This window comes from Natrix helvetica, assembly GCF_964273705.1.
Source record: "Natrix helvetica genome assembly, chromosome: 4".
Classification (NCBI taxonomy): Eukaryota; Metazoa; Chordata; class Lepidosauria; order Squamata; family Natricidae; genus Natrix; species Natrix helvetica.
In genome coordinates this window covers 59542305-59558791 of record NC_138550.1, presented here as the reverse complement: position 1 = coordinate 59558791, position 16487 = coordinate 59542305, and the positions used below count along the sequence as shown (strand labels likewise).

General features: G+C 36.2%; 1 protein-coding gene across 7 annotated transcripts in view; it reads left to right on the top strand.

Moving 5' to 3' along the window:
• KDM6A (lysine demethylase 6A) overlaps nt 1-16487 on the top strand; it is a 189847-nt gene that overhangs the window by 124573 nt on the left and 48787 nt on the right. For all 7 annotated transcript variants that reach the window (XM_081951358.1, XM_081951359.1, XM_081951356.1 and 4 more), the window contains 2 exons: nt 6475-7250; nt 15843-15972. In XM_081951358.1, the coding sequence (XP_081807484.1) occupies nt 6475-7250; nt 15843-15972 (906 nt within the window). The remainder of the gene's footprint in view (nt 1-6474; nt 7251-15842; nt 15973-16487) is intronic.

Sequence of the window (16487 nt, the reverse complement as noted above, 5' to 3'; positions counted from 1 at the left end):
TCCCTTACTGCTTTTCATGTTCCTATGAATCAGAATTGTATTTTTACATTCCCTTATGAAACTTTTTTTAAATATGTGTTGTATTGGTGCATGTTTTCATTACAAGCATAACAAATTCCATGTCTATCTGAACAGTGTGTTGTCTGGGCATGCTTAATTTTAAGTAAAAGTACAATAACCATGAATATGAAATGTTTTTAAAAGGACTAAGAATCCACTCTTCAGTCAAAGGAATAGGTCTGATGAACATATATAACACTAAACATAAGCAACAATAAAAGGTTGTGCTATTTTTTTAAAAAAGAAATTTATTGGTTTTTAAACATTTATGGGAAAAGGTAAGGGGGTACATAGAAAATTTTGGCAGCTCCCACGCTAGTGGTAGAAATCCCTCCAAATCTCACAATTTTTACAATATTAAAAACAACGTATAAAAGATAAGCAAAAAACAGAATTTTATTCTACATTGTATCAACCATGTGTTCAATCATTTTTCCTTTGTCACTTTCTAGTATATCAACAATTACAAATATTTCAAATACTTTTATTTTTGTGACCTGAGACTTTTCGATATTGCTCCTTCCTCCCTGTCCCTAGGTGAAGCCACAGCCCCCCCCCTCCTTCCTATCTTGTACCTTGCTACCCTTTTCACTACCTTCCCTGTGTTTGTCCTCTAGGAGAGATAAGTGTTTTTTAATAAGGCTTCAGCCTCCTGCACTGTATTAGTTCTAATCCTATTTCCCTCCCAAAAGATCAACATTCCCTCTGGCAATAACCATATAAACCAAACTCCTTTATTGTATAATTTCTTTGATAAGGAGGAATACTTCCTCCTTCTTTCTCTTATCTTTTTTGGAATCTGCTTAAGAATGGTGATTTCTTTATATTTTAGTGGTCCCTCCCTTTGGGCCCCAAGCACCTCATCTCTTGTGGTCCTCCTGAGAAATTTAACATGTACCTCCTTTGGAACATTATGACTTCTAGCATATGCTGAATTAATCCTATAAACCAGGTCCATATCCCATCACAACTGTTCTTTGTCTCTCTTAATATATTCTGCTAAAATTGTACTCATAATATCCTTAAGATCTTCATTTTCTGTCTCTGGTAGGTTCTGGAATCTGAGAAAAAAGGACATTCTTTCAAATTCTATTTTTGCCATGAAGTTTTCTAATTCTACATTTCTCTTCCAGACTGCTTTAATCTCCTCCCCTAGCCCAGCCATCTCCTCCTTCAACACCATAATTCTCTGTATGTTTTCTGAAATATGATGTTGAACACCTCTGAGTTCATCTTTAAGATCTGTCACCTCTTTTTTCAACTCATTTTGACCCCTCATAATTTCTTGAAACATTTGGGTAACAGATAGCTCTTTCGGGCTCTCTCCAGACCCTTCTTGTTGTAACAATGTGGTAATTTTCGTTTGCTGCATGCTTGGACTGGAGGTGGCAGACGGAGGAGCTGAAAATGACTTGCCCGGTGATGGTTTCTTAGGTCCCATTTGTCTAAGTTCAGAGATTTATATAAGTCTTTTACAAAGAAAATGGCGTCAGCGGATTGCACAGCTGTGCCGGTCCAAGGACGCCGGCAAATCCGAAAGCGAAGAGTTAATTCTCCTTCACCGTTCAAAGACACCGAGGCACAGCAGAAAGGGGAAAGTCAAATAATCAAAGTCCAGGTAGACCACGTAACAGGGGGGGTCCCGGTCTTCCTCAGAGAGGGTAATAAAACAATACCAGAGGGATTTTTCTTTCGAACATAGTTTCAAAAGGCAGACTTCATTTGTAAGTGCAAAAACAAAGACGGAAGGGAGCCATCTTGGCTCCTCTTTTCACAGGGAGAAGAACAGAGATCTCCATAAAGTTTTTTTTAAAAACGACAGCTCAGCAATCATCTCTTGCAATTGTGATAGCGATCTTTCTCACATAGTTAGTTCAAGTGACGAGTCAGCCTTTGTTCTCTCTCCATTCAAATATAGAGAGAGATAGTTCAAATGCCGCTTAATCCGAGGGGGGGGGTAAAGAGAAGAAACACCCCCCTCTAATCTTCAGTTTCAAATAAGTTGAACACGAATTTACAGTAGTCTGCTGCTTATCCTTTAATGACAATTAAGGAGATCAGGGTGGCTCCCCCACCACCAGCATTCAGCCGCTCTTCCTTGGATAACCTCCTTCCTCCCGGAGCGCATTCAGCGAAAGGGCAGACAGCCCGAAGCTGTCCCAACCCCCCCCTCCTCTCCCCGGCTCCTAGGCAAGGCTGAAAACATCCCCGCTGGCTGCCGCCGCTTCCAGGAGGTTTCAGCGAGCTGCCCTTCGGCAGGAGACCCCTCCAAGTCCCCCTGTGCTCCTTACGGAGCCAACCAAGGAGACGAGCGGCGGACAGCACATCCGTCGCCAGCAGGAACCGGAAGTGATCTCTAGCGTGGGAGCTGCCAAAATTTTCTATGTACCCCTTTACCTTTTCCCATAAATGTTTAAAAACCAATAAAATTCTTTTTTAAAAAAGGTTGTGCTATTGAAACTCAAGAATACAAATCAAACCCTTGCAGAAGAAACTGGCCATGACTTTTCACAAAGGAAAAATACATTTCAGGAGTGCCATAGGGAATGGATTTATTAGATTTCATTGTCTAAATACTAATACTCAGTATGAGAATATACAAGACAGGTTTCAACTAGTAGTATAAAAACATTTGAGAGAGAAGTAGAAAGACAAATTATGTTGATGTTTATTATTCCCTATCTAACAAACATATGGATGCAAAAAAGTATAATGTAGATGATGCTTTTCAAAAATAGTTTAATGCACACTAGGCCAGGGGGAAAAAATCAGTATCTTAGAGAAAAATCAGTGTGCTCAAATTTGAAGATTATAATTTGGGAAGACTAAGCAAAGAAAACTGTTGGCTCATGTGGTAACTGTATTTAATTTAAAATTAAAGAGCTTTAAGGTTATGGATTCCTTCATAAAGATAACAAAATGTGAATTTTAATAATGTAAAAGTGTGAGAAAATTAAATGAATACTTTTTCCATCACAGGACAAGGTTCTTTAAAGAATGGTTTAAATCTCATTTGCCCTCATTTCCTAATTATATCATTTTCTAGGTTCACCCAATATACTATATCATAAACTACTAAACTCAATTCACTAAATATACAACACACAGTAAAAGTAAGCCCTGCTTAGCATGTAACATTTTATTTAATATTAAATTTCATTTTAATTAATGCTGATTAGTGTACATTTAAAGTGACAATAAAGTTTTTTATTCTATTCCAATACTGGAAGTTTTAAAGAAGAGATTGGATAACCATTTGTCTTTAGGGTTTCCTGCCTAAGCAGGGGGTTGGACTAGAAGACCTCCAAGGTTCCTTCCAACTATTCTATTCATGTTCTGTAACATGCATGCCAGTGCTAAGTTTTTATCTAGGTAAAGCTTTGTATGAACAGATACGGTGATTCAGCTATATTGTACATGCAAGAAGGAATGGCATTTTTTTCATCCTGAGAAGATCTTTAAGACCTCTTAGAAAACATTTAAAACAACAATCTTAATAAATTACAGACAAGTAACATTAACTACTGCAATTTGAGATAGTTGGCAATATCAGCCAGTTCCTTTTGATAGGAACTTGCCAAGTATTGGGAGAGAACTTTATTTTTAAAAAGTGAATAAAAAAGGTAATGGTAGCTTTAAATATTCTCATTTGTTGTTTTTTTCCTAGCAGTTAACATCAATTTCAAATTACAACAATAGTAGTAGTAATAGAATTAAAAATAACAATTGTATATAACTCAAAGTAGTAAATTTAAAATGGTCAGGAACTAAAAACAAAATTAGACTATTTGGATATCTGCAGTTCAAACCAACTCAAGGGTCATTTTATAAAAAATTCAAAGCAACACAAAAAATAGGTCAAGCTGCAACGATTTGAGGCTTATTATCCAACTTTTCCACCAATAGGATCAATAGCATTCTACAATTCTGTGCTTTAGAAGTCTCTGGCCCCTTCCCTTTTTCTTAGTTTTTTTAATTTGAGAAACCAATTTTGTACCACATGTGAAAACTGAGCTGGATCCCAGCAGACAGCTGAGAAGGATGTACAAGTTTTGCTAAGGTTAATTCCAATTGGTACTTCCTCCACTGGCTTGGGGCTTTTTTTCTTTTTCTTATCCTCTGCAGCTTGATTGCAACCCCCACACCTTTCAACAGAGCAGCCTTTAAGCTTATCTAGCTTGAGTTAATGAATTTTCTGAACAATAATCAAATTCAAGCTGCTTTGGAGCTGTTGATTTCAAAAAGACAATGGGTAAATTGTAGTAATTTACCTGTGGAGTACATACATTTCATTATACACAGCTGATTATCTCCCTACCTATATCAATGATTTGGGAGATGTGGGGGGGGGGGGAGAATTCCAAAGAATTAAAAAGACAAATTCTGGGCCTGCAAGGAATATGATATGCAGTTATTTTAAGGGGCTAATTTTAAAGAATAATGCTTAATATTGCTGGTTATCGGGCTCCATGGCTCCAGATGAAAAGTAAAATGTTGGAATATTTACATATAGGACTTGTAGACAGTTTTGTGTAAGAAATTATCTCTAGGAGGAAATAACCAAAATTGTGTAATAAAAATATAACTTTTAATAACAGTCATATATTAGTCAAAATTAGCCATTCTAAAACAATCTAATCATGATATCAAAATGCAGTATGCAGTAGTTATCAGTCTTCAAAAGCCTTCCAGAATAATTTAATCTTGACAATTTTTTGGAAGTCATCAGGAAGGAAACACTATTCCCTTTGGAAACAAATTACTCTTAGGGAGAAGTTTCCTCAGAGGATACCAACTTCTGCCTAAACCCTCATACATATTTGGGACAAGCAAATTGTACACAGAAAAAGACACTCAACAATTTTAAGTTTCAGTTCATATAGGCCTCATAGTACCACCCAGCATCTTGAAGCGAGTGTGACTCTTAGGGCAGCAATGTAATGTAACAAAAATAGGGCCAATCCATAGGCGCATATATAGCTGCATTCTGCACAGTTGAGGTTTCTAGATGGTCTTTTGAGGGCCACCCCTGTAGGATAAATTACAATTGTCCAAGCAAAATGACAGGCGACAAGGATATGAGTGACTATCCTCAGTGGATCCCAGGAAAGACTGCAAGTGGCAACCAGCTAAAGCTGGGCAAAGAGCTGGAATGACTATATGTTCTAGTTCTACATTTAGATCATGTCTAGATTCACACAACATGCAGAGAGAGACTAGTTTGATCTTACATTTTCTAGAAATGCAGCTGAAGTTAAACAGAAATTTTATACCCTCAAATCAAGGCACAGGGCAGTAGTTTATGTTAGTGTTTGCTCACTGAGCCTGGCTGCTATACATCTCTACAACTAACTCCTGCCCTATACCTCATGTGAGATCATCGTTCATGCTATATCTTAGGCAAATACCTCAATACTTCCTATGGGCACGTGTGCTTGCTGGTGAATGGGAGGGGAATGTTATATCAGGAAGCTGGATGACTGTAACACCTGCAACTGGGAAAAACTATATCAAATCTGTTACAGGTTTCTGCCCAAAGAGAAATGTAAGATTCTCCTACCCCACTCTTTATAGTATGCAAACTAGTTAATAAAGCATTGGAAATTTAATCAAATTTACTTCCTTTTTTATTTTATTATATTTATGTTTGCTATTATTTAACATTATACAAATAGAAGTAGGGTGGGCTATATCATTTTAAGTTTACTGCAAACTAAAAATATTAATTAGAACAGGTTATTAAGGTTTAGAGTGTCCTGCTAAGTATAGCAGGTCTAAGTATTCCCATTAAGGCTTTCATTATAATTTCTAATATTAAATATTTGTCTTCCTTACTGTTCAGAGAAGAAAATGAATTAACTGGAAAAGGGACTTTTATAAATGTGTTAAATTTTCCTGAATTTATTCCCAGATTTATTGGTATATTTAAGGTATTTATTTTGAGAGCTTCCTTTGACATATCACCAGATGAGCGGTATATAAATTTAATAAATAGTTTTGCAAGTTATAACTTGTGACTAATAAAAGTTGTCTTTAACTTGGGTAGATGAATTTCTACTATAAATCCAGATAGCTAAGCCTTTTAATGCTTTCTACAGTTTTTGAATTTGAGCTATAATAACCATCATTTGTCTCATGCTGTTTTTGAGAGTAGACTTCTATGTTATAGTTTTTTATAATGCTGCTACAGCTCTTTTGCAGAGATTTAGAAACCTGAGCAATGAGGTGAGATCTTCTGCTACTTCCTTTTCAAAATAGGCTTTTGAAATTCATGTTTTCAAACTACAAGTTGAAAATATTGAGAGCTGTTAGAAAAACAAATATTGGACATGTTGGAAAAATATTTATATCTGATTCCTAAACTGTAAAATAAATGTTCAGGTATTTAAATAAAATCATCTTTCTTCTCTCTAGGGGCTTCAAAAAAGTCAGAGTTCACATTTGGCAGGTCCTAATAGTGAACGACCTCTCTCTTCCACTGGGCCTTCCCAGCATCTCCAGGCAGCTGGCACTGGTATTCAAAATCAAAATGGACATCCTACCATGCCTAGCAATTCAGTAACACAGGGGGCTGCTCTCAATCACCTCCCCTCTCACACTGCTACCTCAGGTGGACAACAAGGCATTACCTTAACCAAAGAGAGCAAGCCTTCAGGAAATACATCAGCAGTGCCTGACATAAACAGGCATTCTGGAGAGACACTTAACAGCACTGCCAGTGTAGAAGGACTTCCTAATCATGTCCATCAGGTGACGGCAGATGCTGTTTCTAGCCCTAGCCATGGAGATTCAAAGTCACCAGGTTTACTTAGTTCAGACAATCCTCAGCTCTCTGCCTTGTTGATGGGAAAAGCCAATAACAATGTGGGTACTGGAACCTGTGACAAAGTCAATAACATCCATCCAACGGTTCATACAAAGACTGAGAATTCTGTTGCCTCCTCACCATCTTCAGCCATTTCCACAGCAACACCTTCTCCAAAATCTACTGAACAGACTACCACAAACAGTGTTACCAGCCTTAACAGCCCTCATAGTGGACATGCAGTTAATGGAGAGGCATTGGAGGACTCTCAGAGCCCCATAAAAACCAATCCTCCTCTTATTGGACACAAACCTAATTCCCCGATCATGCCATCTATGTCGGTATCTATATACCCAAGTTCTGCAGAGGTTCTGAAAGCATGCAGGTAAGTGCACAAACTTCTTTAATTGCAAGTAAAAAAATTATATTGTATGTACTGTCTGTCTCCCAAATATTTTTAATTTTATTGAAATAAAAATCATTTAATTGTACAATAGATACTTGTTTTTATAGATACTTGTTTTTAATTATTGTATGTCCCATTGAAAATGAATGTGTTCTGGCTTTTGAGCTCTTTTAAAAACAAAACGTATGAAAATATATACAATAACTACATGTTTGAATATGTATTGGAAATGTAATTGAAGAACAATCTTACCCCTACCCAATGTTATAGCAAATTCTGGCAGAAGAAATGGAGCAGCCACCGTGAGTCAAAATGAAGACAGAATATACAGTGGATATAAAAACTCTATTATTAAAATGACAGGTTTTTGAGATGTAAAAAAATCAGACCAATATAAATCACTTCAATTTTTTTCCACCTGTAATACAACCTATGGGCTGTGGAATTCAGTTGAAAAAACAAATTCAAAACTTTTGGGGGGAGAAATGAAAATAAAAAGCATACAATAATGTGGTTGCTTAAGTGCACACTCTTAAACTAATACTTTGCTGAAACACCTTTTGATTTTTTGAGAGTATTCAGTCTGTTGGGTTAGGAGCCTATCAGCATGGCACATCTTGCCTTGGGAATCTTTGTCCCCTCTTCCTTGCATAAGCACTCCAAATCTGTCAGATTGCAAGGGCATCTTCTCTTCAAGTCATGCCACAGTTTTTCAATTGGATTCAGGTCTGGGCTCTACCTGGTCCATTCAAAAACATTGACCTTCTGGCGAAGCCATTCTGTTGATTTGGAGGTATGCTTTAGACCATTGTGATATTGAAAGGTGACATTCCTTTTCATCTTCAGCATTTTAGGCCTTGGAGTTTTTTCTTCTCCTGAAGAACTATAAGGTCCTTCCAACAATAAGGTCCCTTTAACCAATTAAGTTGTATTTATTTTGTACAATGACAATAAAGACTATACTACTACTAAATTTTTAATGCTTTGTAAACTCTTTGCAGACCATGGCTTCTGGTATAAGAGGCAACTGAGTAAATCTCAGGAAACTCCTTCCAGAACAGCTGAACTTTATATGGGCTTGAACAGAATCACTTTAATTGGTGGCAGGTGGGTCATGACTATAATTTACCATCAGTTTGAATGTGAGTGGTTAATTCTGAACACAGCTACATCACTACTTATAAGACGGTGTGCAGACTTGTGCAAAAAGCCTATTGTATTTTTTTATTCTCTCCCCCCCCCCCCCAGATTTTAGTTTGTTCTTCAATTGAGTTGTATACCTTATATGTTATATTAAAGGTACAAAAATTCTGAAGTGATTTATCTTGGTTTTATTTTTTTACATCTCAAAAACCTGGTATTTTAACAAATGTGTGTGTGTAGACTTTTTATATCCACTGTAAATATGGTAAACGTTCATATTCTCCTCTGTCCCATTGAAATCACTGGGAAGGGATTTGTTTTATTTAAGTTGAAGGAGCCTCCATTCCCAACATGTCTTCCACAAAGTACACTTTTGGTTCCTATTCTTTTTGTCCTGAACCACACTTACGGAGTTTATGGTTCACTTTTACAGAGATTGGTAGATTTTTTTCTGACTTCTGACCAACTGACTTAGCATCTAAGTGATGAGGTAGTGATGATGAACAGCAATAAATTTAACTGCTCTAGAGATTGTATTAGAAACAAGGAATTGATTGCCTTGCTTGTTCAGGAGAATAGAGCAACTTAAAAGAATTGGAGTTGAAAACAATTCCTTGTAGCTATGTGAGCCTGCTCTTTTGTTCTCTAAAAGAACAGAATTGCATGGCCAAAAGGTGGAAGAAAGCACTGTAATTCTTTATGGAAAAATAGAAGTTTTAGAGTCTGTATATTAACTTTTTAAACTATGTATATTTTCACAATTCTTTCTAATTGAATATTTTGGGATAAAATATTACTAAACATTTTTAAATGCAGACACTAACCTTAATTTTAATACTAAAATTTAGCATTATCACTAAAGTATAGATTTAAAACTTTCAGTTTCTGAAGTAAGAACATTTCTTTAAATAATTGAACAGGTATAAAAATTCAAAAAATTCTGTTTCCTCCACATCCACCACCAAAAAAGACTCTGGAGTAGGAAATATTTTCTTTGGTTTTATATTTTGGTAACATTAGCATTTCTCAATTTTTTAAATTTCTAACCATGTGGGGCGGTGATGGGTTACTAATTTTGTTACTACCGGTTTGGGTGTGCTTCTGTGCGCTCTTGCATGTGTGACGCTCTACGCATACGCAGAAGCGTCGGGGGGGATGGAGCCTCCCACCGCCGCTACTACTGGTTCAGATTATCTGGGCCGAACCGGCAGCAATCCACCTCTGATTGGTGGGGGGGGGGGGGTCTTCTACTAATACAATAGAAAAAAATAAAAAATCACAAAAAAGAAAACTAAATAAGAAAAATGCAGAACATGTATTCACTTATACATATACCAAAGTTCTGTATAAGATTTCAGTGAATAGTAGCAATAGTTCATTATAATTTTCCATACATAATCTGCATCAGTTTTTGTAAATGAACTGCTAAAAATATTTGTGCAAAAATAGCTTTGTTCAGACATTAATTTCCATATAATAGGAATATATTTTTAAAAATGATTCATAATATTACATCTTTGTCTCAAAGTTAGCTAATCTATTTAATAGTTTCTGCCCAGGATGAAAATTTCTCCTTTTTTGACAAAACCTGACAAGAGAATTCTATAGAGGTTTTTCCTAGTGTAGAGATAAGATTTAAAGATGGAGGTATACTTCTGCTGCCTTTCTTTGAACCAATTCTAGGCTTTGGGGACATCTTTCTGTGGATTATAGGATTTGTAGCATTTTCAACTTGGATTTTAATAATTGTCATGTTTGGTCTGTAAGATTTTATTATAAAAATTAATTCTTTGAACTATAGCATTGTGGAATTATTTTCATAAACCTAAAGAGTCTTTGGATTTTTTTTTCAAAGAGCAGCCAATCATGATGCATCCTGCCTTAACAACATAAAGAAGTTTCTAAATTGTTATATAGAAAGGAAAAAAGAGTCCCTCTTTGAGACAGTTCAGAAGTGTGAAATATAAATAATAAAGTAAATAAGAAACATTCCACTCTTTCAAAAGAAAATGAAAGTGCAGTGAAAGGATTACTATAGAAGTTCAGTTTTGAATCAGAGAAAGGAATGAACTCATGAATATAAATGTGGGTGAATAATGTAGTTGAAAACATAAAAGATCTTTGAAAATTAGTAGCAGCCCCAAGAAACCTTGATTATACTTCATTCTTGTGAATGTTTGACTAGGATCTTATATGTTAGCACTCTATTACTGCCTGTGTTGCTTAGCAACAAAAAATGTAGTAGTCCGGATTGGCATCATAACCCAAAGTTCATGCGAGTCATTAAGCAAGCTCCTCCCATGACTGCGACTTCTGATTTCCTGTCAGCTTCCCCACATGACCATGGTTTACTGTGATGTGATCAGAAGCCAGGGGCTGAGTGTCTAGATCATGATTGTGGAGACATTGCATTGGCCAGAAGTGTGAGGACTGGGTTATAAGTTCCATTCATTCAGCACCATCGTAACTTTGAATGGTCTCTGAATGATATGTCATAACCCACAGACTATCTGTAAAGGATTGCTTTGGGATTCTGGTCTGACATTTTACCCTCCTAAGGTTTTTATTTCTGTATTTTAAAGAACTGTCAGTGTTTTATAAATTATTCACAATTGAATCTGATTTTATTTCATTTCTCTTCTGTAGCTATTTAAGTTTATTTTAGATTTTACTGTGCAATTTATTATAAACTTCTGTTGTTGAAAATGTCCATCTATGGAGAAGTATAGAAATATAGCAAATAAATATAGAAATGTTCATATATTTATATGAATATATTTCTTCCAAACAATTAAAGAGCACAGCTTAGTAGAGTACAGAGTAGAGTGCTGTAAATTAAAAGAATTTACTGTAAACATATATTGCAAGTGATAAACCATTTTATTCATGTAGGAATGAGAAATATAATAGAAAATTAGGGATTCATAAATTATTGAAGCATATTAGAATACAATACAATACAATACAATAGCAGAATTGGAAGAGACTTTGGAAGTCTTCTAGTCCAACCCCCTGCCTAGGCAGGAAACCCTATACCGTTCCAGACAAATGGCTATCCAACATCTTCTTAAAAGCTTCCAGTGTTGGGGCATTCACATTCACAAGTGACATCCCATGAAAGATCAGTGATGGAACTATGCTCCATTCCAAGGGGGGAGATAGCCACAGTCACTCTTCTCGGGATTGGGCTAAAGTTTGTTCCTCCCTATCCAGACCTGAATAGTATTTAGATCCTGGGTTAGTATACGGACAGCTTCACCTGTGCAACTCATGATTGAGATACAGCGTTCTGAGCTGGTGGATGTCCTTGTCAAGTAGTTTCAGATAGATGTTAAGGAATAACAGAGTTGAAAGAGACCTTGGAGTTCTTCTAGTCCAACTCTGTGCTCAAGCAAGAAACTGTGCTCAAGCAAAAAACTATATTGTTTTAGAAAAATGATTGTGCAATCTCTTCTTAAAAGATTAAAAGAGAGAAGAGAGAGTTGTTTTCCCCACAAGTAAGGGATCACAGATAGAGCCACTCCCTTCCCATCAACACAAACTGGAAATCACTCCAGCACAGTTCTTCCCACTCTTAGCCCTTGCAGTTGGTACAAGACAAATACTCCAATACTAGTCAACAGCATTGAAAGTATGGATGCACCATCTCCCCACCCTAACCTGGCCAAAAATTGACAAGCAAGTGGCCGTAATACACCCTAGTCCGAAACCCAACAAAAATGGTTTGGGATAATTCATTTTCCTTAAGATCCTGTGTAACTGCCATTCTAGCACCTTTTCCACAACCTTCCCTACAAAGGCAATATTGGAAGTTGGATGATAGCTGTCCAAAATGTAGAAATATAAGTATTCATTTTCTAATATCCCTAAATGAAATAGAGTTCAGCTAGAAGTAATGTTGATGCTGTGATTGTGAACTAGCTGTGAAGATGGTGTTTACATTTTGTAAATGAGTACATATGATATAAGTATGAGGACTGATCATGTCACCTTTTTATGCTGTTGTAATTTGGAACAGTCATCAATCAAATGAACTTCCTGTACAGCAAAATATGCAATCCATTTCATTAATAATAATTTTCAGAAGTGGTTTGGTATTGCCTGTTTCCTAGAAAGAAGTACGGGTCCGGTTGCCCAGTTGCTTTCACATCCAAGGCAGGACTTACATTGATATTTTATAAGGCACTACAGGTAATCCTTGTTTAGAGGCTGTTCACAGTTATAACAGTGATGATGAAATGACTTTATGACCAGACCTTGAATTTCTGACCTTCGCAGATCTGTAAAGCAAAGAAAAGCTGAAGTCAGATCAAAGTTGTGGTTTCACTTAGTGATCGCTTCAGTTAACAACAGTTAGCAGTCTCAGTTATGGTTGCTAAACAAGGACTTCCTTTACATCAAACCTGCTCTCAATAATAAATGCTGTCAACAAAAATTCAATATAATAAAACTGTTAAAAAACCAGAAAACCAAATTACATCAAAATAGCTAGAAGCATCCAGACTCCCAATATATCACCTATTCTCACTTCAGTCCCCAAACACACATTTAAAAGCTTCCTAAATTCCAGGAGTTTCTCTAACCTCCAGAGTGAAGTTTCTATAACTGGTAGGAAAGAATAGGAAGGGAGCTTCTGCAGAGGATGTTCTTTTGAGTTCCTCTCATCATTCCTTATTAGAATCTGGGATTCTCCAGCAAGCCCTCTCCACAGAAAATAAAGTTGTGGATTTCACTTTGTTTTGAAGCATTAAGCATAAAATAATTATACTGGTAACCCTCCAGTTGTGACAGTTCATTTAGTGACCATTCAAAGTTATACAATAAGCCTCTCCCAAGTGTTTATGAAAAAGCCTCAAAATTACGAATGTTGCAGCACCACGGTTCACCCTTACGAATGACCCCAGAGGCACTGCAGCATTCATTCTATTCCCTCCCCCACTCCCCACAACTGCTTCCCCGCTCCCATTCTGCCATGCTGGACTCACTTACCTTGCAAAGATCTGTCTCCTCTCGGCCACGGTTTCTTTGCCTTTGAGGGAGAGGAGATCAGGATGATTTTCCTTCCAGCATCCAGTTGGCTTGTGAATGCTTTTCGCGCCGAGAGTGAAGTGTTCTGTGGGCCATGATCTCACGTGACTTCAGGCACCCATTCTCTGCAAAAGCCATGCAAGATCACAGATCCCAGAATATTTCATTCTCGGCATAAAAAGCAATTTACAAGCTGATCGGATACTGGAAGTGAAATTGTGTTGCTTCCAGTTTGCAAATGCTTTTTGCGCCGAGAGTGAAAAGTTATTTCACTCTTTGCAAGCCGGCCAAACACTGGAAGGGAAATTTTCCTACTCTCCTCTCCTTCAAAGGCAAAGAAACCATGGCAGGGAGGAGAGAGATCTTTGCAAGGTAAGTGAGTCCAGCATGGCAGGATGGGGGGGGGGGGGGAGCATGAGGTATCTCAGTGCGTCGGAAAAGCCTTGGGTGGCCTGTTCCATCATTACGCCCCCATGGCCTTCCCCACCCTGACGTACCTCATGCACTTAATGACCCACACATTTGATTTGGCAAAAGCAGGGAGTGATCATATTCAAGTTATGTGATTCACACCTACGAATCATTGAATTATGAATGTAATTGGCAGGCTCCATTACATTCGTAACTCAAGATTTACCTGTACTTTTAAAATATATCTGCTGTCAAAATACAGTTTCTTAATAGTTTGCTACTGAATACAGCAATGCTGTAGAGCTACACTAAAAAAAAAAAGATTAATTATTGTATACTTACAGCTTGTGGGTCTTTTTCTTGTGAATTAGATTAAATAATGGTTAATAGTGGTGTTTTTCTACTATACCCATATTTGGTGTACACAAACATACTCCAGCTACTTAAATCTAGGTACTATAATTTTTCTTGTTAGAGTATTTTATTGTAAAGTATTAAGAAGGAAAAAATATAGTTGGGTAGTGCCTTGATACAGTTGCTAATTATCCCTTGCCCAGATTGCCACAGTTTAAAGGAAATCTCTAGAGTTGTGCATTAATAGAGTACAAATAATGAGTAAACTGAAATCTTTGACTCCTAATTTTGCTTCTAAAAAAGCAATTGGCCATTGATGGCTATACTCCCAAAAATCCACCATAATTCAAAGTTGTTTGTTAACATTGTTTTGTTATTGAGTTTTTAAAATAGAAAGTTGGGTTTAATTTGTTCATATCATAGCAAACTACATCCGTTTCCTTCAGTGGAAGGAGAAACTGAACATTATCCATGAATTCTTTCAGTGTACTGCAAAGCTAGTTCTATTGGAAAATGGAATAAGGAAATAAATTGATTCTGTTAGAACAATGTTTCCCAACTTTGGGAATTTTCAGATGTATAGAATAATGAGTATAAAATGAAGAACCTCTTCCGAAGTTAATTCTAAGAAATAAGTGTCTTGGTTATGATACTGAATCTGGCAAGCATTTTTTAAATTATATATAACAGGAAAGCTTAATTAACTTGGCAATCAAATTATTACATATGAAAATACAGTATTCCTTAAAATATTTCAAAATATTTTCCAAGTTTCATAAAGTATTTTAAAAGTTAACATTGAATACTTTAAAGCTGACAATTGTTCCTGTTTCATTGATAAAGCCTTATTCTTGTGTAATTTGTAAAATATTGTATCTCTTTAATTATACTAATAGTGCTTCTTAAGACGAGGGCCTTGACTTAGACCTGATGGGTATATGACAATTTGCCACAGCCAGCTCGCCATGACCAACACGCCATGGTCAACTTGCAGGACAACTTGCTACAGCCATCTTGCCACAGGGCAACTCACTGCGAGACAAGAGTTACACTAATATCAAAGACATGGTAGAATAGAATCACTAAAGAAAAAATGCAAAAGTAGGGACAAAATGAAATTTGAATCGCAAAAATTGAAATAATTTTTATTTATTTTAAATAATTAAATAGAATTGTTAAATTGTCTTGCAACGAGTTGTCGTGTGGTGAGTTTGGCCACTGCAAGTTGGCTGTAGTGAATTGGCTATAGCGATTTGGCCGCAGCAAATTGGCCCATTCCCGGACATGACATCCTTTATTCACAAGTGTAAATTTGTGTCTGGGTACTATCCATGGTATTTGTACTTTTTCACAGGTATGGATAAAAAGGATGTTCTCTGTAAATGATCACACAATTTATTTTCTTGTTAAGTCTTTTTTCTGCTTTGTGTAGCTCTCAGTTTTTATGTGTTAATTTTCTGGACGTTACAACCTGAGGAGGGATAAGGAATGCCTTTCTAAATATTGAAGCCCTTCATTAAATATATGAAGGATATATTTTCCAAGCTTAATAATGATTTCTACAATTTGTGTGCAGAGTAATACATGGTCTTTATTTTTGTGTGTTTATCAGGTTTTAACTATTTTGTTTCTTAGGAATTTGGGCAAAAACGGCCTATCAAACAGTAGCATTTTATTGGATAAATGTCCTCCTCCAAAACCACCACCACCTCCATATCCTCCCTTGCCAAAGGATAAGCTGAATCCACCTACACCTAGTATTTATGTACGTATTTTCTAGAGCAAGTTGTAAAAAGTATGACAATGCCTAAGGTATTGGATATATTTTAATTATCTGTGATTCTTGCAGCTTATTAATATATATAGTACAGAGAGCTACTCTATTTCAGGTTTTCCAAAACAATAAGACTTCCATTATCATCCCAGTATTTCATTTCAAATAGATTTCGAAAGTGATTTATTCAGTAACCAGACTGCTATTAAAAAAGAGAAAACATTCTATACAGAAACCAATTTACCACACTTCTTCCAGGAAAGCTTACGTACTCGCATCATTTTAAGACATTAATTAGAGAAACAGGTTTACAGTAAAAAGGTATATTATACTTGTAAATATTATGCATAGATATTCTGTATAAAAGTTATCATATAGACCTATTTATTTCTATATGCTTTCAAGTATAATAAAGCTTATTATTTCTTAGACACTTTAAAAACTCCAGCTACATATGTTGTATTATTATGCAATGTTTATAAGCATCTGAACATCTCGCTGATTAT